The sequence below is a fragment of the Boleophthalmus pectinirostris genome, unplaced genomic scaffold (genome assembly GCF_026225935.1).
Source record: "Boleophthalmus pectinirostris isolate CB_2022bp ecotype Guang Dong unplaced genomic scaffold, ASM2622593v1 HiC_scaffold_23, whole genome shotgun sequence".
NCBI classification, from domain to species: domain Eukaryota; kingdom Metazoa; phylum Chordata; class Actinopteri; order Gobiiformes; family Gobiidae; genus Boleophthalmus; species Boleophthalmus pectinirostris.
Genome location: NW_026571207.1, coordinates 1,274,880 through 1,298,300, shown reverse-complemented (window position 1 = coordinate 1,298,300; position 23,421 = coordinate 1,274,880). Strand labels below are relative to the sequence as shown.

The window sequence follows — 23,421 nt, the reverse complement described above, 5'->3', positions numbered from 1 at the left end:
CTTCATTACGGCCGGGCTGACGAGTGTCCTCTGGGACCGTTTCTATTTTAGGACCACAGCTGCTACAGATCTGAGGCCTCCGTGTGCACTTTCCATCAAGTGTTTTTGCCTGGAGTTAAACTTGATTTGAGACCTTGAGAGCGTGTAAAGACCCACGGCGTTCAGCTCCAGTCAAACGAAGCTCATCGACGCCTGAAGTTATAGGAGAGAATTTGGAGCCTGGTCCATATTAGGAACAAGAATTTATTTACAGTGGGGAAAAACCGTGTAGAGAGGATTAATACAAGCATTTTTTTAGTGTTAAAGGAGCTGGGAGCGTCCCCATGAACTTCTCCTGCGTTAGAACTCCAGTGTCATGTCTCTGTTTAAACCAGGGGCGTCAAACTCATTTTGGTCCGGGGGCCGTATCCAACCTACTTTGACCCCCAGGGGCCGGATCAGAAAACTCATCGTATATAAACCCCAAAAATAGCTTCAAATATTTGTGAAGAGAAACGCAAATGTATTACAGAAATCTTTTTTTAATTGATGAACTCTTTCTATGGAGTAAGAAAGCTGTCAAAAATATTCGTGCGCGTAAAATAGAAATCCGTGCGTATTTGGGAAATCCATGCATATTTGGCTGTAGCTGCGCATAAAATAAATATTTGTAAACTCTCAAATGAGTCCAGTCGTACATAAAATATATTGTGTGTATTTTATCCATCAGAATACGAATTGAAAAATTACGACGTCATGAATTACAATCACGAAATGAAAATTTACGATTACACTTTCATCAGTACGAATACGAATCCACAGACGGAACTTTACTGTCAAAAATCCGTCATCACTTCACAGACATTATTCATCGAGCAGAAGAAACATCGATCAAGATCAAGACTGTGCAGCTCAAGTTTGTAGCAGAGTAAAAACAGAGTAAAAGCACAAGAAGCTACAACATCGACCAACAAGTGGGTTCATTAAAATCTATTGTAAAAATGTCTTGAATTCAGGAACCGAACGCTGCTGTGTAATATTGTGTAGAAACACTTCCTTTGAATGGGAAATTGCACCTATATGTTAGAAAACATAGTGAAGCCAGTTGGCAACATCAGACGTAACGTTATCCCAGGGCTAATTAACAAATATCAGGTTCTCTGTATGTTTAGATTAAAACATTCACGGCTACAGCCACTCTGTGTTTACCCTCTGCTACAAACTTGAGCTGCACAGTCTTGATCTTGATCGATGTTTCTTCTGCTCGATGGATAATGTCTGTGAAGTGATGACGTATTTTTGACAGTAAAATTCCGTCTGTGAATTCGTATTCGTACTGATGAAAGCGTAATCGTAAATTTTCATTTCGTGATTGTAATTCATGACGTCGTAATTTTTCAATTCGTATTCTGATGGATAAAATACACACAATATATTTTATGTACGACTGGACTCATTTGAGAGTTTACAAATATTTATTTTATGCGCAACTACAGCCAAATATGCACGAATTTCTATTTTATGCGCACGAATATTTTTGACAGCTTTCTTACTCCATATCTTTCTTTTACAAAATATTATATTATGAACAACCTGAAACTTTTAGAAAAACACAATTTCAACACAATATAATCAATGCAGTGAGTGCTTCAGTGGAGCATTTAAAGGTCATATATTAGGTAAAGTTGACTCATGTGAGCTTTAAAGGCGCACTGTGTAACTTTTCCGTCACATTGATTGATTCAGAACATTAACTCGTGAGCATTTCATAGAATTCGGTCACGCTTTCTTTTTGCTCCTGAAACTTGGCATCTTTTAGCCTGCGCAAGTGCATCAACATCAGGCACCGTGTCCTGAGTGGCTGAGATCTTCAGAACGTCATTCAAGTGCTTGTGTGTTTTATCTCTGAGCGCAGCTTTGTTTTATTAATGTTCATTATTGACAAAACCTGCTCACAAAGGTAGTAACTGTAAATCTGTTATTTCTAGTTGCACGTCTGCGAGCACATCAGAGGTTTTGACTGTGAAGGGTGTGCGAAAGATTGCAAATTCTGTCTTCAGGTTTTAAAATAAAATTAAAATATTTTAGTAGAAAATCAGCCGAGGGCCAGATTAAAGGTCTTGGAGGGCCGGATCTGGCCCCTGGGCCGTATGTTTGACACCCCTGGTTTAAACTCTTCAATAATACTTCAATAAACCTTTTTTTCACAACAGCCGGAAGTGTCCCAGCGTAGGTTTGCAGAACTTCGAGTTAATGGTTTTCTGTGGTAAAATGTTTGTGTAAATGTCTGGCGTTTCCTCCACCAGCGTCGTAAATCTGCCCCATCACCAAATCTTCAACCAACGAGGTCCACATAGGATAAACATTCTAACATGAAGAATTTATCCACAACTATCAAGAGAAGAAAGACGAAAACTTAAAGGAGAACAACAACGATGCATTAGTGAACTACTGAGCAAAACTAACGTTACGGTCCTAGAGACGTCTCGCATTCGAACTGCAGAAATCAATCTATGCTAATATCCACATCATGAAATCGATTTTTAAGTTTAATTCTAGTCTACTTACCGTATTTTTCGGACTATGAGTCGCACTTTTTTTCACGGTTTGAGTGTTTCCTGCGACTGAGGGCCTGTTTACGCGAGAACACTTGTGGATAAAAACAACAAAACATTTTTATCAGAAGTGCCTTTCGTTTAAATGATAACGGCGTTTTCGGGATTCAAAAAACACAAAAATCTGAAAGCATCCTCCAGAGTGGAAAAGTTGAATACACTCCGCCGTAGCGTTTTCGTCTACACTGCCCAAGACGCAAAACTCTGGTCAGATCTGCTCACGTCGAGTACGTTTATGTCATGCACACCACCACTAAGCGTCACCACGTAGCCGCCTGCCATGTATACTCAATCAAATTCCACACCGTATTCAAGCAGATTTCCTCCTGAAAACGCTCGTCAAAATATGGAATAAAAAGTGAAGATGCATCTTCTGTTCAGACCGTCATCATATAAACGTAGCTTTATAAATAAAATTAATTAATTAAAATTAATAAAATCGTGTCAGTTGCATTGAGTGACCAAGTTATCAAATCCATAATTAATTTGGGTTTGGATAAATTCTTCATGGAAAAATGTTTATCCTGTGTGAATCTCGTTAGTTTAAGATTTGGTGATGAGGCAAATTTATGAAGCTGGTAGAGAATACGCCAGACATGTATACTCACATTTCACCACAGAAAACCATTAACTGGAAGCTCCGCAAATGTACAGAGCTGCACTTCCGGCCGTCGTGAAAAAGCTCTATTATTCTACAACAGCTGACATCACGTCGCACAGCAGCTCCAAGTGCGTTACCTCCTCCTCCTTCTCCTCGGCGCTGCACTGGCTCTGGTTGTGTTGGTCGTCTCTTCGAATCAGTTTGTCGTAAAGATCCGACACGAGGAACGAAGGGTAGTACCGCTCTCTCATCGTCTCCGTCACCTAAACACAGTGTAGGGAAGGTTACTTTTAAAACATATTCCCCTACAGATTACAGATTACACACACCAGAAATGTAGTTTGTAACGTAATCCAGTAAATTACTTGAGGTGAGTAATGTAATCTGAATACTTTGGATTACTTGATTTTCTGTAGAGAAACAAAGACGAGGAAATCTTCACATAAGAAGTTTTGTCTGATAAAAGAAAATAAAAAGCCCAGACTTTACTGAACCAAATTAAAAAATATTATTTATAGAAGACGAGGAGACAAGGGCCGCGCGGCATGGTTTTGTCCTGTTAAATCCTGGTTTAGACCTGGTTTAGACCTGGTTTAGACCTGGTTGGTTTAGACCTGGTTTAGACCTGGTTTAGACCTGGTTTTAGACCTGGTTTAGACCTGGTTTAGACCTGGTTTAGACCTGGTTTTGACCCTGTTTTAGAATGGTTTCCTGGTTTAGACCTGGTTTTAGACCTCCTGGTTTAGACCTGGTTTTAGACCTGGTTTTAGACCTGGTTTAGACCTGGTTTAGACCTGGTTTAGACCTGGTTTTAGACCTGGTTTTAGACCTGGTTTTAGACCTGGTTTTAGACCTGGTTTTAGACCTGGTTTTAGACCTGGTTTTGTCCTGTTAAATCCTGGTTTAGACCTGGTTTATTTTAGACCTGGTTTAGACCTGGTTTTAGACTGGTTTAGACCTGGTTTTAGACCTGGTTTTAGACCTGGACCTGTTTTAGACCTGGTTTAGACCTGATTTAGACCTGGTTTTAGACCTGGTTTTAGACCTGGTTTAGACCTGGTTTTAGACCTGATTTAGACCTGGTTTAGGTTTAGACCTGGTTTTAGACCTGGTTTAGACCTGGTTTAGAACCTGGTTTTGTCCTGGTTTTAGAATCCTGGTTTAGACCTGATTTAGGACCTGGTTTAGATCCTGGTTTAGACCTGGTTTTAGATCTGGTTTTAGATGGGTTTTAGGTCCGGCAGTGAGTAAAATTACTGGAGGGATTTAGCCCAAAATGTGAAAATAGGAAAATCCCTCTGTGTAATCCATTTTATTTCAACAAAGTAACTGTAATCCAATTGCCACTCAGTGAAACAGTAACTGTAACTGAATACAGTTACTCATCATTTGTACTCTGATTACGTAACTCCGGTACATGTAATCTGTTACTCCACAACACTGCCTAAACATGAATATAAATTTAAAGGGCCCATATTATGCTACTTTCTGATCTGATGTTCTGATGTCGTTTCCTCGTCACAAACAAACCTGGAGTTGTGTTTTTTATTCATTTACACATGTTTAACACACAAACCCTGCAGACTTAGGCTGAGTTCTTCTCTCAAAACAGAAAACACTCTGTCCCACCTTGTGATGTCATGTGGTAATACATAGGGTGACTTGAATTTCAAAATCAAAAGCTGAGATTTGGTTTGAAGAGGTTGGTAATGATAAAATTGTGTAACCAGTGCGTAATTAAAGAAAACTGTTCTGCACTCGGCCCATTCGTGACATGTGAGTCAGTACCGTCACATTTTCTTGGTGTTTTGGTCGTTCTTAAGGAGCTTTTCTGTATTTTACCCAAATAAATGTATACGGAAGCCCTGAGAGGCAAGAGAAAAAAAAAAAGAGGCAGGTCATTTGAGTGTTTTTTTTTTTTTTTCATCAACTCAAAAAAAAAAATTTAAAAATCTTCTCTAAAAAAAAAAAATTTCTACACATTTTTTTCATCAATTTTTTTTTCTAAAAAAAAAAAAATTTCTACAAATTTTTTATTTTTTTTCTTGTGTTTTTTTTTTTTTTTTTTTTTTGCTGTTGATGTGGCCGCACTGCCTCTGGTTTTAGTGGGACTGAGGTGCGCCTGACACGTAGAGCGGCCGTGTTTCCCAGGAGAGGACATTTTGCTTTTGCACGTTCTCGTTACGATGGGATTTGAGAGCTAGCGAGAGAGAGAGACGCTGCGATCATCCAACGGTCTACGACGGACGCACGCTCCGGGCCCCTCCCAACAGTCCTGGTTCAGTCCTGGTCCTTTCATGTCTGTTCGGGTCAGAGCGCACCTCAGTCCCGCTAAAACCAGAGGCAGTGCGGCGTTCAGTCTTCCAGCCTGGAGCAGTGATCCCACTCTCGCTCTCACAGAATGACAGCGGATCAATGATTCATCGATCTTACTTCTCAAATTACTCATAAAAGAGAACATAAAACATAAAACTCATGAAAAGACTGTATTCAGCTAGAATAAAAATGCACAACCCGGACCAGGTGAGTTTCGAACCCCGACCTCCCACGTCCAAACCCAGAACCTAACGCCATAAGACAAATCTCAGGCAGTTTGCCAGAACTGAAGTGTGGTACTTATAATAACACACCAGGAAAACACTTTGGCTCTGAGTTGTTTTTTGTTTTTTTCGTCAGCCACATCAACAGCAAAAAAAAAAAAAAAAAAAACACAAGAGGAAAAAAAAAAATTGTAGAATTTTTTTTTTTTTTTGTAGATTTTTTTTTTTTTTTGAGTTGGTGAAAAAAAAAAAACACTTAGAAAATAGAGCCCAAATGATCTGCCTCTTTTTTTTTTTTTTCTCTTGCCTCTCAGGGCTTCCGTAAATGTCAATTTATGCCTCTCTTCACTGTTGGTTTCAAGCCTAGTCCAGTCTGGCTATGCTTCCATTGTAGGGAGTATTATACATATCTGATGAGGACATAGATTAAGCTAACAAGGACTTTGAGCTGGTGGTGTGGGGCGAGCACAGCACAATATTCCACTTTTTAGGGTTAGGTGAAAAAAACTGGGTAGACTAGACAATACAGTTGATTATTTATATGTCCAAGGCCCATATTCTGCGTAATCATCCTCGTTCCGTTATTATGAAGTTAGAGTTTGTTGGTTAGAGAGGGTTGCACAATATGCTGAAGTCAAATCAAAATCGCAATTTGAGTTGGCCCAATTTTCCGCAATGACCTGACTGTCCTCGGGAAAGAACATAACATCCTGCCCCAGAAATCTTGTACTACCTCTAATACTGAAATGAACGGGAGTCTTGTATTAGTTTAAAATGTGCACTTTGAACAAAATAGTACTTTTTTTTTTCTCTCTCTCTGACTAAAGTCGTGTACTGCCATATAACTCCCTTATAATGAACTATATTTTTAATAGTACTTTTAGTGTTATATGTTTTACGTTTGAACTCCTTTACCTACGTTTTTTTGTTGTGTTTAATAGTTGTCTTTACCTCCTGACATGTTCTCAGACCACGGTAGACAGCCGTGTGAAATCATATCGTTGTATCATTGCTGTATCGATATATATATTGTTGCTTGTTTAGTGGAAGAAAACAAGTTTATTTTCACTGTTTTGATGATTTAAATGTTTGTGTTTCATATGAACTTTGCACAGTGATTTAGTGATTTAACAAAGACTTTTAGCATCGCAGCCATGATTTAACCTTTATTTTTTATCAAACCGCGTCGAATCAGTTTGAAATATATCGTACAAACTGAAAGTGCACTGTATGTAGGTATTAAGGATGGGCATGATTAATCGATTAATCGATAATTGATCATTAAGAATTTCATCGATTACGTTCATTTTAATCGACAAACTGAATGTATGTTGCTGTGTGTGTCGTGACCAAACAGGTGTGTACATGTGTCTCTGCATCAGAAGGAGCGAGACACAAACAGTGGGTCAGTCTGTAACGAACCGAAGCACAAATGTGGATTTAACCAGGATTTGTACAAGAAATTCCACACTTTCCGTTGCGTTGGGACAAGTGTGAGTCCATGTGCACAGTGTATAAAGCAGCACATATGTTTCTGTGTCCAGTGGGAAAAAGTTTTACCAGGTGAGAGTCGCTCAATGTGGATGACGAGGCCCCGCCCCCCTCCCCCCGTACGCTGTCCTGGTTTTGACAAACACAAATCTGGTCACACTGACCTGTATTCACCTGAGTCATGTCTTTTAATCCAACAGAAATTGAACCACATCAGCGACACAAGAGCTGGAGTTTTATCTTCTCTTAGTTTATGTAAATTAGTGATGTGGTTTTAAGTTTTGTTTCTGTGAGATTTGAACAAAACTGAATTAAACACATTATAATGTCAAACAGCTGATGTGGATCTAGAGTCGTTACGGTTTATATGTCGTAAAGTTGAATTTATTTATGCAGATTAGTGCAGATAGTAATAATAATGATGATCATTTTAATATCAAAACGTTAATGATTAATCGATAATCGATCGTTAATTCTTCCGACGATCGATTAAGAAAATTTCATCGAATGCCCATCACTAGTAGGTGTATATCGTATCAGTAACTGCTTAATCATGCCCTAATGTTAGATAATAAACGCGGTTCTATAAGTCTGAACTCTCCTGACCTAAATATCTGGTTTATGTTCTGTTAAATAGTTCAGTATAACTATAACCTGCTCTGGTGAATAATGTCATGTATGTGTGAAATGTAGTGTAATGTGTGAGAGTTTTGAACCCTCCTGACTCGTACATCAGGCTTGTGTTGTGTTTAATAGTCGTCTTTATCTCCCGACTTGTTCACAGACCCTCGTTGTTCTTTTTAACCAAAGCAGTGCCCAAACAAAAGCTTTTGCTTTTGTGTTTACGGGTGAGTGGCAGCGCTGGGTGACGCAAGTAAAAAAAAAAAAAAAAGAATACAGATAAAATACTGCCATGTCCCTTTGTGTGCCGTGTTTGTATTAATTATTGTTCTATTTTCAGTTTGGTGCAGGTCTGTGCACGAGTGAGTTTACGCAAATAGTGTGTGTTTACATTCCGCCATTACATGTGCAGCTACACGGAGGCTCGACGCTTTAATATTCACGAAGGAACTCGTCCATGATTGGGGCAGTGTTTCCTATAGTTAGAACTAGGGATGGACATTTGATGAAATTTTTTTAATCGATCGTCGGAAGAATTAACGATCGATTATCAATGAATCATTAACGTTTTGATATTAAAATGATCATCATTATTATTACTATCTGCACTACTAATCTGCATAAATAAATTCAACTTTACGACATATAAACCGTAACGACTCTAGAGCCACATCAGCTGTTTGACATTATAATGTGTTTAATTCAGTTTTGTTCAAATCTCACAGAAACAAAACTTAAAACCACATCACTAATTTACATAAACTAAGTGAAGATAAAACTCCAGCTCTTGTGTCGCTGATGTGGTTCAGTTTCTGTTGGATTAAAAGACATGACTCAGGTGAATACAGGTCAGTGTGACCAGATTTGTGTTTGTCAAAACCAGGACAGCGTACGGGGGGAGGGGGGCGGGGCCTCGTCATCCACATTGAGCGACTCTCACCTGGTAAAACTTTTTCCCACTGGACACAGAAACATATGTGCTGCTTTATCCACTGTGCACATGGACTCACACTTGTCCCAACGCAACGGAAAGTGTGGAATTTCTTCTACAAATCATCGTTAAATCCACATTTGTGCTTCGGTTCGTTACAGACTGACCCACTGTTTGTGTCTCGCTCCTTCTGATGCAGAGACACATGTACACACCTGTTTGGTCACGACACACACAGCAACATACATTCAGTTTGTCGATTAAAATTAACGTAATCGATGAAATTCTTAATGATCAATTATCGATTAATCGACTAATCATGCCCATCCCTAGTTAGGACGGCCGCCTTCACAACAAATGCACCTTGCCTTGACTACGTTCCTCCAAACCAAGTGAATCCTCACAAAACTACGGTCATTGCGCCGTGATCCTCACTTTCGCCTTTCACCAACACGGACTCTCCACGTCCACCGCTAGACTGAGTAAAACTTGAAGCTGGAACTGTTTGTGCTGCACTTTACTTTTTGCAAAGTTTTGTTTACCATTTACAAGGAATTCATTTTTTATAATATTTCATACATATTGTTGCTTATTTGAGAATATTTTATTTAATTTACTAGTATTGCCAAGCAGCACTTTGCATTTATTTCATTTTCCCGTTTGTAAAAAGTTAAAACAAATTGTTGGTTTGATAAACACACAAATAAAAAACAAGCAAATTGTTGGTTTTGTACCGAAAATGAACCGATCCATGACCTCAAAACGGAGGTACGTACGGAACAGTGATGTTTCTGTACGGTTACACCCCTAACGAGGACCCACTTCATCCACCCGCATATAAACGAGACCCGCCTCCTACACCCAGGGCTGCTCCTCTGGCTCGACTCCACCTGGCCACGCCCTCAGCTGATTTGCATATATTTGCATATATTTCTTGTAACTTATACCTTTGCCATTGTCGTGAAAGGAAGAAAATGGGTTAAAATTGCCACGTCTACAACACATTTAGTGTGTACAGTGTGCAATTTGTTTTGCTATATGTAAATATGATGTAATATTATGTATGTTTTGTGACAATGTAATGAACAGGGGTGGGTTAAAGGTTGTATGGAGGATTTTTTTTTGTTTCAAGTTGTCAGTGATAGATTATAGATGCAGGAGCCTTGTAATTATGATGACCAAAAAAAAGAGAATAAAAATTCATCAACTCTGGACGTGGTGGGGCTAAACATTTGCCAATAGATAACGACACTGCCTCGTTATCTGTGAGCTGACAGGCTGTCAATCAAACTCCCTACGTTTCTAGTGTAACTGACTTGCCTGCGCCGCCGGTACGTGGTTTACGTACGACTGTCACGCAGTCCACAGACGCAAGACGCACAGACGCTGTTTACTCCACCAACACAACAGTTCTTTTTTTGACCTATATCTTCCTCACAGTTTGCACAAAGTTTGTTGCAATGACAGACAAGAATCCAGGAGCAGTTCACCGCAAAAGAAAGTCCGTTTTTGAGGTCGCTGAAAGAAGAAGACAAGGGGAAAAGCAGCGAAGCCAAACTAAGGTGATTCTTGGAGATTCATTCCAGCGATGGCGCAACTGAAGCAGACGAAGAGTCTAAAGACTGACGCACTGGTCCACAAATTACTCCTGGACAGGAAACTTCTGCTTATTATGAAAACGTACTTTATTTCCAAGAGCTAGACAAACGTTTTTCAGGACACGAAAGCGATATCCTATGTCTGAAAACGTCATTTTCAAGGCAAAGAAAGAGTCCACTTGCTGCTGCGTGTTGTAGCTAGTTCATTTGCGCACTGAATCTCCGCGCAACCTTCTCTGCACCCTTTCCTGCTCCTGTCCCGCTGCCCGATCCACTCTTCCCCCTGCTCCTCACTTCTCCGGGCACTGAATCTCCGCACACCTCTCCTCTCTCCTCTCTCCTCTCTCCTCTCTCCTCTCTCCTCTCTCCCTCTCTCCTCTCTCCTCTCTCCTCTCTCCTCTCTCCTCTCTCCTCTCTCCTCTCTCCTCTCTTCCTCTCTTCCTCTCTCCTCTCCTCCTCTCCTCTCTCTCTCTCCTCTCCTCTCCTCCTCTCCTCACTTCTCCGTCTTGCTTAACCAACACTGTAGTTAGTTGTTTACAAGTCATGTGCAGTGGCTGTAAACAAACCTGTTTGTGGCGTAAGGAGGAGGAGGAGGAGGTGTTTCTACGTAGGAGCTGTGGGGAGGGGAGGTGGTTTCACACATGCGCAACATTTGAAAAAGGACAAACAGTCGCTGGATTTCTCGTTCCTTGGAAAATCCTCTATACAACCTTTAAGACACGTTTTCTTCTTCCTGTTGCTTTTTGAGAAATGTCCTTTTCTGTTTTTATATGACCCACTTTTATTCTCTGGCTTTTAACACCGCGTGAGTTGTGTGGTCCTCTGTGTCTTTTATTTATTTTTATGTGTTTTTATTGGTTTTACTGATTTAATTTATTTATTGGTTTATTTATTTCTATTCTATGATTTTGTTTTTATTTTTATTTTTACTGGTTTTATTTTATTTTACTGGTTTTATTATTTTGAGACTAGTATTATTTTAGTAGTTTATTTATTGGTTTATTTATTTCTATTCTATGATTTTGTTTTTATTTTTATTTTTACTGGTTTTATTTTATTTTACTGGTTTTATTATTTTAAGACTAGTATTATTTTAGTAGTTTATTTTATCATCTTATTGTTGTTATTTTTATGTATTTGTGCAGCACTTTGGAAACAGTTTGTTTGTGAAATGTGCTATAGACATAAAAGTGGATTGGATTGGATATGTGAGTGATTTTATTTTTATTTTTTTCTGTTGGGTAAACTTAAAATACAAATGAAAAAAAAAATCTATCAAAACTGTCTTGACCTAAATATCAGGTTTGTGTTGTGTCTCCTGACCTGTTCCTGGATCCTGGTGAACACCTGTGTCCCTCTGTTTCCCACCAGACTCTGCTGGATCTCCTTCAGAAGAACCTTCTCCACTGGGATCTCTCTGCTCTCCACAAAGAACTTCTGATAGATCTCTCCCACGATCTGCGGCACTTCACTCTGCAGAAGAAGAACGTGTCAATGCAACGACAGGATCGGGAAGGTGACAGTCAGAATAATTTATTATCCCATATTTGCAAATACTTGTGTGATATTCTGTGCCTAAGTTAACCATTTATGTACTACAATTCTTTGATTTATAATGTACAATCACTTGACTTGTTGAATAACCTCTGTGTGTTTGACACTGTGTGCAGTGTCCTGTCGCTCTAGTGAACCTGAGATGATTCCTCACATGAAGCCAACTCCCACTGTCACACATGCAAGAGTAATGATGGTGTCTGACCTAAGGCACCTCCTGATTGTTAATCATGTTTTATGTGTTTGTACTATGCTAGCTGCATCAGTTTCTTATGATGTCTTTGCTGGTTTCCCCTTCCCCTTGAGAATTATCATTCTGTAACTAGTTCCTCCTAATGAAATAAAAGGAGGAGAACGGCCTTGACATCAGAACGTGTGGAGACTGTTGGTTTTGATGCCCACTTCTGCCCGTTCTCCTCGCGAGTAAAACTGAATTAATCTCTTGTCTTTCTTCTTGTTTTATTTTAGATAAACTAACAGTGACTTTTAAAACATATTCCCCTACAGATTACAGATTACACACACCAAAATGTAGTTTGTAACATAACCCATAAATTACTTAAAGTGAGTAATGTAATCTGATTACTTTGGATTACTTGATTTGCTGTAGAGAAACAAAGACGAGGAAATCTTCACATAAGAAGTTTTGTCTGATAAAAGAAAATAAAAAGTCCAAACTTTACTGAACCAAATTAAAAATATTATTGATAGAAGAAGAAGAAACACGTCCACACAGCAGGATTTAGTCCTGTTAAATCCTGTTTTAGTCCTGGTTTAGATCTGGTTTAGACCTGGTTTAGACCTGGTTTAGACCTGGTTTTAGACCTGGTTTAGACCTGGTTTAGACCTGGTTTAGACCTTTAGATCTGTTTAGACTGGTTTAGATCTAGTTTAGACCTGGTTTAGACCTGGTTTAGATCTAGTTTAGACCTGGTTTTAGTCCTGGTTTAGACCTGGTTTTTAGATCTTGTTTAGACCTGGTTTTAGTCCTGGTTTAGACCTGGTTTAGATCTAGTTTAGACCTGGTTTTAGATCTAGTTTTAGACCTGGTTTTAGTCCTGGTTTAGTCCTGGTTTAGACCTGGTTTAGATCTAGTTTAGACCTGGTTTTAGTCCTGGTTTAGATCTAGTTTAGACCTGGTTTAAGACCTGGTTTAGACCTGGTTTAGTCCTGGTTTAGACCTGGTTTAGATCTAGTTTAGACCTGGTTTTAGTCCTGGTTTTAGACCTGGTTTAGACCTGGTTTTAGACCTCCTGGTTTAGACCTGGTTTTAGACTGGTTTAGACTGGTTTAGACCTGGTTTTAGACCTGGTTTAGTCTAGTTTTAGACCTGGTTTAGACCTGGTTTAGATCTAGTTTAGACCTGGTTTTAGTCCTGTTTAGTGGTTAGTCCTGTTTTTAGTCCTGGTTTAGACCTGGTTTAGACCTGGTTTAGATCTAGTTTAGACCTGGTTTCAGACCTGGTTTAGATCTAGTTTAGACCTGGTTTTAGATCCTGGTTTGGTTTAGTTTAGACCTGGTTTAGACCTGGTTTTAGACCTGGTTTTAGACCTAGTTTAGATCTAGTTTAGACCTGGTTTAGATCTAGTTTAGACCTGGTTTTAATTCTGGTTTAGTCCTGGTTTAGATCTAGAATAGACCTGGGTTCAGTCCTGGTTCAATCCTGAATTTGTCCTGGTTTAGACTTGGTAAAAAAAAAGAAAAAAAAAGAAAAAAAGAAGAGATTTAGCCCAAAATGTAAAAACAGTAAAATCCCTCTGTGTAATCCATTTACTTCAACAAAGTAACTGTAATCCAATTCCCACTCAGTGAAACAGTAACTGTAACTGAATACAGTTACTCATCATTTGTACTCTGATTACTCTGGTACATGTCATAGGTGCTTTGATGATGACCTTGTTTGCTGTTTTGAGCGTCTCTACGAGCTCCCAGAAGCTGATGAGTGCTCTCTTATCCACTCGCTCCATATAAACTCTGAAGTGCTCCCTGTAGCCCGCGTTACACAGGATGTCCTCCAACTGCAGGATCTGAACAGAGACACGGAAAACACTGGAGTTAGAGAAAACACGGATGAAAAAGGACATATTATTCTGGATTGGGACAGGGCAAAACGTAGGCAAGGCAAGTTTATTTGTACAGCACAATTCGTACACAAAGTAATTCAAAGTGCTTTACAGAATAAGAAATACATTAAAATCATAATAAAAACAAATCAAAACATAAATAATCATGAAGATTAAAATTTTAAAAGTCACGTGATAAACCTACATGCCGAAAATGTTCAAGAATGTGTTCAGAAAATCAAGTCGGGACAAAAAACTGTACGTGAAGCAATTACACTCACGACAGCTCAAGAAATAACCAAACACATCACAGAACATGAAGCAAGAGATCTGATCCATTTTCCACGGTGACGGCGTCGGGTTTAAAAAGTTCGTGACTAAACTGGAGCCGAAATATAAAATGCCATCGTATTTAAGTTTGTTTTTTTTTATTTCCTACGAGGAGGATTCAGATATACATTGCGTAATAATGTTTTTAATGCAGATTTGTGCACATTTGTTTACGTTTTACAGAAAAAAAAAAAACTTAAAGCCACATGACGCTGAAAAGACCAGCTCGCTCCTTGTGTACAGTTGTTTATTTGTGACTTGAATTTTGCACTTCTACTTCAAAAGCTTTTCAATCTGTTCAAAATGTCACTGATGTGAAAATGACAATAAATGTTTTACCAAATGATGGTCAAAACATTTTATTATGTCAGTCTTGTTATTATGTAGAATATCGTAATATCGTGAGCCTCCCCACTAGGTTTGTGCAAAAATAATCGGAATATCAATATATCGTATCGTTTAATGTGATGATACAGTATTGATATCGTGGGCTGCTGTATCGATATATCACCAAGAGTATTTTTACGTGTGTTTTACTAAATTATTTTGTTACAGTGATACTGTTTTGTTGCTTGTGGAGTGAAAGGAAACTCGTTTATGCGACACATTTGACATTTTGACTGTTTTGAGGATTAAAATGTTTGTTTCATATGAACTTTGCACAAGAAGAAGTGGTTTAACAAAGACTTTTAGTATCACAGCCATGATTTAGCCTTTATTTTTATTTTTGCCTGTCGAATCGATTTGTTTTATTGTCGAGTTTTTTGTTTGAGTTTGTTTGTCGTATCGTGGCCTGTGTATCGAGGTACGTTGTGTCCTGGTTTGGTATTTATTTTGTATGTTCTATGTATCGATATGTTGTTCGTGGTTTGTGTTCGTATTATCGTGTTTGTTTTTGTTGTTTGTTTTGTTTGGCATAACTCAGTTATGTCGATTTTGGCCTGAATTTTCAGATTTGTTGGAAATGTGAAAGGAAGAATGATTCATTTTGGGCTGTGTATCGAGAAATCCTGGATTCTATCGTGAGATGATTCACTTGTGGTAAAGAGGCCAAAATAGTGTTTCTAATATCGGGTATTATCGTATTGACCAAACCGTGTTGCTGGGGATGTACAATGGGATCCTTTCATATTCCAAAGGCTATGGTCTGTCCAAGAAGACTGTTTTATCGTTTATAAAAAAATGGGGGTAGTCGTGGGGAGGTCTGCGATCGATGCTTTTTCTGTTTTTTCTGAACTGTTCGAATCGATTTGAAAATATATATCGAATCAAAAGTGCACTCTATCGAGGTATGTATCGTATCGGCCACTTCTTAATGATACCCAGCCCTACTCCCCACCATATTGCAATAAATATCGTACCGTGAGGTTCATACTGTGACGATATCGTATCGTGAGACTTGGATATCGTTACATCCTACCGACTAGTCACTATTGGTCAATGAACCTCTGAAGCCGGAGTTGACACTGGATGAAAAGCCTGAAAAGGTTTGTACAAATATTATAAATACAACAGTTTTTATTGTTTTGATTTAGTTATAACTAGGGATGGGCATGATTGATCGATGAATTGATAAGTGATCATCAAGAATTTCATCGATTATGTTAATTTTAATCGACAAACTGAATGTATGTTGCTGTGTGTGTCGTGACCAAACAGGTGTGTACATGTGTCTCTGCATCAGAAGGAGCGAGACACAAACAGTGGGTCAGTCTGTAACGAACCGAAGCACAAATGTGGATTTAACCAGGATTTGTACAAGAAATTCCACACTTTCCGTTGCGTTGGGACAAGTGTGAGTCCATGTGCACAGTGGATAAAGCAGCACATATGTTTCTGTGTCCAGTGGGAAAAAGTTTTACCAGGTGAGAGTCGCTCAATGTGGATGACGAGGCCCCCCGCCCCTCCCCCGTACGCTGTCCTGGTTTTGACAAACACAAATCTGGTCACACTGACCTGTATTCACCTGAGTCATGTCTTTTAATCCAACAGAAACTGAACCACATCAGTGACACAAGAGCTGGAGTTTTATCTTCTCTTAGTTTATGCAAATTAGTGATGTGGTTTTAAAGGTTGTATAGAGGATTTTTTAAGGAAAGTGAAATACAGCAACCGTCCTTTTTCCAAATGTTGTGCCTGCGTGACACCACCTTCCTCCTCCAGAGCTCCCTCAGTAGAAACACCTCCTCCCGCCTCTTTACTCTAAAAATCACACTTGTTTACAGCCAGTGTGTGTTCAGAATTACTGTTGAAGTGACCCGTCTAGAAATATTTTAGCGACCGACGAAGGACTGAGACCGGGACCAGAACAACCCCTTCGTCTGCTTCAGTCGCACAACGTGAGGAAGCGACAGTTTGGAAAAGCCTCTAAGAACCGCTGCATAAACCACGTAATCCCCGCGCGCCGACGACTCAGTTACACTAGAAACGTAGGGAGTTTGATTGACAACCTAACAGCCAATAGAAAATGAGGCAGCCTCGTTTTCTATTGGCTGATGTTTCTCCTGGCCTCAACACGTCCACAGTTGATGGATTTTCATTCTTTCTTTTTTTTTTTTTGGTCATCATAATTCCAAGGCTGCTGCATCTCTGTAATAGGTATTTTAAACTTTCAATGAGTGTGTATACATGCACATCAATAACCCGGTTATTAGCCATATCCCGGTTCTGTCAGTGTTCGGTGTTACTGTGTTTACATGCGCACTGAGAAACCGGGACACTCATATCCGCGTGTACATGATCAAATGGAGTATCCCGGTTTCTTGACATAATCTTACAAATGCGCAGGCGCAAAAATTAACTTAAATCAATTTCATAAACCAGGAAAAATACAAACCGTGAGCTCCTTTAGCATAAGAAGCTATGGAGCTACGAGATCTCCCACAATCCACTGCGCAGATTCTTCATTAAAATCTTCTGCATAAATAAACTCAACTTTACAACATATAAACCATAAACACTATAGACACATCAGCCCCGTTTGATCAGATAATTCATTCAGCTCTGATCACATTTGTTTTACGTTTTAACAGAAACGAAACTTAAGACCGTTTGGCTAATTAGCATAAACTGTTAGCGGCGATAAAAACAACTCGCTGCTTGTGCCGCTGATGCGATCAGTTTCTTTTGGACTAAATGACACGACTCTGTGGATTATGTGTGTTATTTCTGTGACAGAAGAGGCGCTAATGATGGTAAATGTGTTCCGTGCGTATAGAGTATAGGAGGATAGTTTCATGTTTTAGCTTTTCAGCGTCACATGAGTGCAGGTCACACGAGTGCAGGTTTAGCACAGCTCTTTATTTTACAGTCATTTCACTCGTTTGGTCACTTTATTTATGTTGGTCACTTTATTTATGTTGGTCAATTTATTTATGTCACTACTGTTGTGTTGAGAGGCTGGAAAGTGTCTTTTGGACGCATGCGACTCAACTTTATGTTGCAGTAACCGGGATACTGCGTTTACATGACACAAGTATCCCGGTTACTATCGGAATAAACCAGCTACAGTAACTCGGTTTCTAATAACCGGGACACTGCCATAACCGGGTTACTGCGTATACATGCACCATGAAGAAACTGGGATACTCAAAAAACCCGATCATAACCGGGTTATTGATGTGCATGTAGACACACTCAATGACAATTTGAAACAAAACAAAAAAATCCTCCATACAACCTTTAAGTTTTGTTTCTGTGAGATTTGAACAAAACTGAATTAAACACATTAATGTCAAACAGCTGATGTGGCTCTAGAGTCGTTACGGTTTATATGTCGTAAAGTTGAATTTATTTATGCAGATTAGTGCAGATAGTAATAATAATGATGATCATTTTAATATAAAAACATTAATGATTCATCGATAATAATAATTAAGAAATTTCATCGAATGCCCAATCTAGTTGTTCTAAACTTCTGCTTCCACTCTTGGTGTTTTAGCTCTTTCGCTCGAGCCTTTGCAGAGCCTCCGCGGTCTGTGTTTTAAGTCGCTCCAGCTTTAACATTTACATTTACCGCAGCCTGTCTGCCTCCCCACAGCAGAGCGGAAAATCAATCGGCTCCTGTGCAGGTGCAATTAAATCACAATATTTAAAATCTCACGTCATCCCCCGTCTCTGTCACAATAAATAAACCGTGTCTTTTAGAACAGACTTGACTATTTTACTGATCACGTTTAAAGCTCGTTTTAGGTCTTGCGCCGAGTTACATTTCAGAACTTTTAACGCCGACTAGATCCTCCTTTTCAGCCTTTTCAGTCCAGGTTCCTCGGCTCCATCACCATCAGCATCATCCTTTAAATCACTTCTTAAGACTCATTTTTATCGGTTGAACCTTCTTTATCTGGTCTTAGCTTGCCTTATTTATTTTATTTCACTTATTTAGTGTAATTTACTGCATCGTTTTTGTAAGCCTTCTATTATATATCTGACCAGTGTAAAAGTCATCGAAAGTATCAAAAAATCTGATAATAATCGATAATAAAACTAGTACAGGAACTATGTAGACCTTGGGTGACGGGCCCTGCTCCACGGCCTGGACTCTCGGAGTTCTCAGTCCTTTAGTCCTGGTTAGTCCTGGTTTAGACCTGGTTTAGTCCCTGGTTTAGACCTGGTTTAGACCTGGTTCAGTTCCTGGTTCAGACCTGGTTGGTTCCTGGTTCAGTCCTGGTTTAGAGACCTGGTTCAGTCCTGGTTTAGTTTAGTGGTTCCTGGTTCAGTCCTGGTTTAGTCCCTGGTTTAGTCCTGGTTTAGTCCTGGTTTAGTCCTGGTTTCCTGGTTCCTGGTTCAGTCCTGGTTCAGTCCTGGTTTAGTCCTGGTTCAGTCCTGGTTTAGACCTGGTTATCGATGACGTCACAGATCACGTACCCCCACTTAAAAAATCTCCACCACATCACTGATTGGGTCTATTTTTTTGGAATTGAAATGTTCGTATGGTGACAACGCCGCTCCCGGTCCAGCCCAGTCCAGCCCAGTCCAGTCCAGGCAAGTCCAGTCCAACCCAGTCCAGTCCAGTCCAGCCCAGTCCAGTCCAGGCAAGTCCAGCCCAGTCCAGTCCAGCCCAGTCCAGCCAGTCCAGTCCAGCTCCAGTCCAGTCCAGCCCAGTCCAGTCCAGTCCAGTCCAGCCCAGTCCAGCTCAGTCCAGTCCAGCTCAGTCCAGCCCAGTCCAGCCCAGCTCAGTCCAGTCCAGCCCTGTACCTTCTGGCTCTGGGGCTCCTCGCTCTCCTCTGCTCCTCCCTCTTCGCTGTTCTCGTAGTTGGGGCCTCCCAGCAGACGGATGCGTTTCTCACACTGTTTCTTGGCGACCGTCAGCTGGTTGATGTATCTCTTCATGTCTCGGGCTCGGAGCAGGTCGGCCTTCATCGCCGCCAGCTCTTTGCCTTTACGGTCTGAAAACGGCCAACGGCAGAGAAAACGGTGAACGTGAACGCCGGGCTGTTGACTTTTTGCGGACAAAAAAAAAATCCATGTGTCGTTCGTTCGTTCGCTTTTCAAAATGAAACTAAAAATGAGAAAACAAAAAAAAAAAAAAAAACGACTATTTTCTTCGTTATTTGTCTCCAAAACCAAAATGAAAAAAACAGATAATGATTCGTTTTTTTTAAGTTTTCGATTTTGGGTTTAAATGAAGAATGGAAAAAAATGGATAACAGACTAAACCAGGACTAAACCAGGACTAAACCAGGACTAAACCAGGACTAAACCAGGACTAAACCAGGACTGAACCAGGACTAAAACAGGACTAAACCAGGACTGAACCAGGACTGAACCAGGACTAAACCAGGACTAAACCAAGACTAAACCAGGACTAAACCAGGACTAAACCAGGACTAAACCAGGAATAAATCAGGACTAAACCAGGACTAAACCAGGTCTGGGACCAGACCAGAACTAGATCAGGACTGACACCAGCACCAGACCGGCACCAGACCGGGACTGAGACCAGGACTGAGACCAAAGACCAGACCGGGACTGAGACCGGCACCAGACCGGGACTGAGACCAAGACCAGACCGGGACTGGAGACCGGCACCAGACCGGGACTGAGACCAGGATCAGACCGGTACTGAGACCGGACCCAGACCGGGACTAGACCGGGACAGAGACCATTACTGAGACCGGGACTGAGACCGTCACCAGACCGGGACTGAGACCGGGACTGAGACCGGGACCAGACCAAGACCAGACCAAGACCAGACCAGGACTGAAAACGGTTTAGTCCTGGTGTAGTCCTGGTTCAGTCCTGTTTCAGTCCTGGTTTAGTCCTGTTTCAGTCCTGTTTCAGTCCTGGTTTAGTCCTGGTTCAGTCCTGGTTCAGTCCTGGTTTCAGTCCTGGTTTAGTCCTGGTTCAGTCCTGGTTCAGTCCTGGTTCAGTCCTGGTTTAGTCCTGGTTCAGTCCTGGTTCAGTCCTGGTTCAGTCCTGGTTCAGTCCTGGTTTAGTCCTGGTTAGTCCTGGTTCAGTCCTGGTTCAGTCCTGGTTCAGTCCTGGTTCAGTCCTGGTTCAGTCCTGGTTCAGTCCTGGTTTAGTCCTGGTTCAGTCCTGGTTCAGTCCTGGTTTAGTCCTGGTTCAGTCCTGGTTCAGTCCTGGTTCAGTCCTGGTTTAGTCCTGGTTTAGTAGTCCTGGTTTAGTCCTGGTTCAGTCCTGGTTCAGTCCTGGTTTAGTCCTGGTTTAGTCCTGGCTTAGTCCTGGTTCAGTCCTGGTTCAGTCCTGGTTCAGTCCTGGTTTAGTCCTGGTTTAGTCCTGGTTCAGTCAGGTAAACGGGAAACGGTCGTTATTCGTTTTTTTTTTTTTCCCCATTATTTGTTTAAACGCTAAATCGAAAACTGTAAAAGCGAATCGTTATCTGTTTTGTTTTTTTTTCATTTTGGTTTTGGAGACAAATAATGAAGAAAATAGTTGTTTTTTTCGTTTTCTTATTTTTGGTTTTATATTGAAATACAAATGAACTAATGACACACAGATTAAAAAAGACAACACTTATTTTTTATTTTAATCAACATTTTGACACAGACATCCTCCTGAGGTTTTGATTGTTTCTTCTAATAAAACACATTTAAAGGAGCACTGTATAATTCTTTCTGCTAGACCTGCTCGTCTTCATCCACGGATTGCCCGGAATGTTCCACAGTACGGCTTTAAACTTGTCAATTTCTATGGAGACAAGCAGATGACGTCACTAGGTCAAGTTACAGGTCAAATATAAGGTTTCTACGGCATTTTAGCACGAAAATCAACAGTGTTTAAATAAATGTTAGACAGACGTGTGTTTAATGCCTCAAGGCGGAACATTCCAGAAAGTAAAATAAATCTATAAATGTATTAATCTACTGTATGTATGTATTTATGTGTGTATTTATTTTTTATTTTATTTATTTATTTATTTTATATTATTTTTTTTATTTTTTTTTTATTTTTTATATTATTTTTATCATTCATTCATTCATTTATGCAAGTATGTATTTATATATGTATTTTTAAAACTTTTTTCATGTTTATTATATTACATTATTCATTCATTCATTTTTGTATTTTATTTTTATATATTTATTTATTTTATTGTTTATTATATTATTCATTGATTAATTTTTGTATTTATTTTATTTTTTTTATTTTATTTAATAATTTTTTAATATTATATCATTCATTCATTCATTCATTTATTTATGTAAGCATTATTTACTTATGTATTTTTTAAAAACTTTTTTATGTTTATTGTATTACATTATTCATTCATTCATTTTTGTATTTATTAAGTATTTATTTATTTATTTTATATTTTTATTTAATTTTTATTATATCATTCATTCATTCATGTATGTATTTATTTTTATATTATTAATTTATTATATTGTTTATTATATTATATTATATTATTCATTGATAAATTTTTGTATTTATTTATGAAAATATGTATTTATTTAATATGTTAATTTTATTTTTATTATATCATTCATTTATGTATTTATTTATTTATGTGTATTTTTTATTAAATTAAATGTTTTTATTATATTATATCATACATTGATTTATGTATTTATTTATGTATTTTTTATTATATTATATCATACATTGATTTATGTATTTATGTATTTTTTATTTCATTTATTTTTTTATTATAGCATACATTGATTTATGTATTTATTTATGTATTTATTTGTTTTTATGTATTTATTTATTCACTATATTATATCATATCATTCATTCGTGTATTTATTTATGGACAACAACTTCCGAATTAAAAATACAAATGATCTCAGTGAGAATAATAAAGGCCCAATGTTTAGTTTTGTTGTTGTTATTGTTTTTTTTTTCTCTCTCTTAGTTTCATCGACAATAACACCGGATACGTTTAAACATTTACACTTGTTTGTGTGGGCTTTTTGTGTACATATTCACAGTCGTGTTGTGCTCCAAGTGAAAACGTGCCACATAAAAACACGTTTTACTCCAAACTCTAAACAGAAACATTAAAACGCCGCTGAACCAAACTGCCCACACAGGCTCCTCATTACACAACACGAACAGCTCCTCATGTTACTCATCCACAAAACCATGAGGGCTCCTTATGTAACGCTCCCCCCGAACCCTCTGCACAGTTTAGATTTTCACATTTTAACCTTTCAGTCTCCTGTTTCTGAAATATCAACAGTTCTACCCGCGTGGCGAAGAAATGCAAAACCTAAAATCTCTCAGGAGCGTCCGTCGAATGCTTTTCTTCACGGAGATGTCACTGCTTCGTCTGAAATGTTCCACGGTGTCGCGTTAAACTCTCCCATCTTCACGGAGACCAAACTGGACAAAGTTACAGGTCAGATCGGCGGAGAGGCGACACCGTTCACACGTCACAACGCCTGTTTTTCCAGGTGTTTTTGAGCAATAAAACCACCTGGGACTGAAGAAACGTAATGTAAAGATGTTTAATGTCGTACTGTGAAACATTCCAAGCGGAGCGAAATGACTTCTCCATGGCAACGAGCAGGTGACAAGACCCCTCCCTATCCAGAAAAGTTACATAATAAACCTTTAAATCAATAAATAAAACACTTAAGAATCTGATCGTTCTAGAGAAAAATAACAAAAAGTTCTCAGACAAATTGGCA

General features: G+C 39.1%; 1 protein-coding gene across 3 annotated transcripts in view; it reads right to left on the bottom strand.

Moving 5' to 3' along the window:
* snx25 (sorting nexin 25) overlaps positions 1-19,738 on the bottom strand; it is a 42,496-nt gene extending 22,758 nt beyond the window's left edge. Inside the window, exons 1-4 of one of the 3 annotated variants that reach the window (XM_055159214.1) lie at positions 19,520-19,738; positions 13,826-13,957; positions 11,700-11,849; positions 3,338-3,458 (exon numbers count right to left, since the gene is read on the bottom strand). In XM_055159214.1, the coding sequence (XP_055015189.1) occupies positions 3,338-3,458; positions 11,700-11,849; positions 13,826-13,957; positions 19,520-19,684 (568 nt within the window). In that variant the 5' untranslated portion in view covers positions 19,685-19,738. Of the gene's footprint in view, positions 1-3,331; positions 3,459-11,699; positions 11,850-13,825; positions 13,958-19,519 lie in introns of all 3 variants that reach the window. The other 2 variants (XM_055159213.1, XM_055159215.1) reach the window with 2 other exon arrangements.
* Between the last annotated feature and the right edge of the window lie 3,683 nt (positions 19,739-23,421).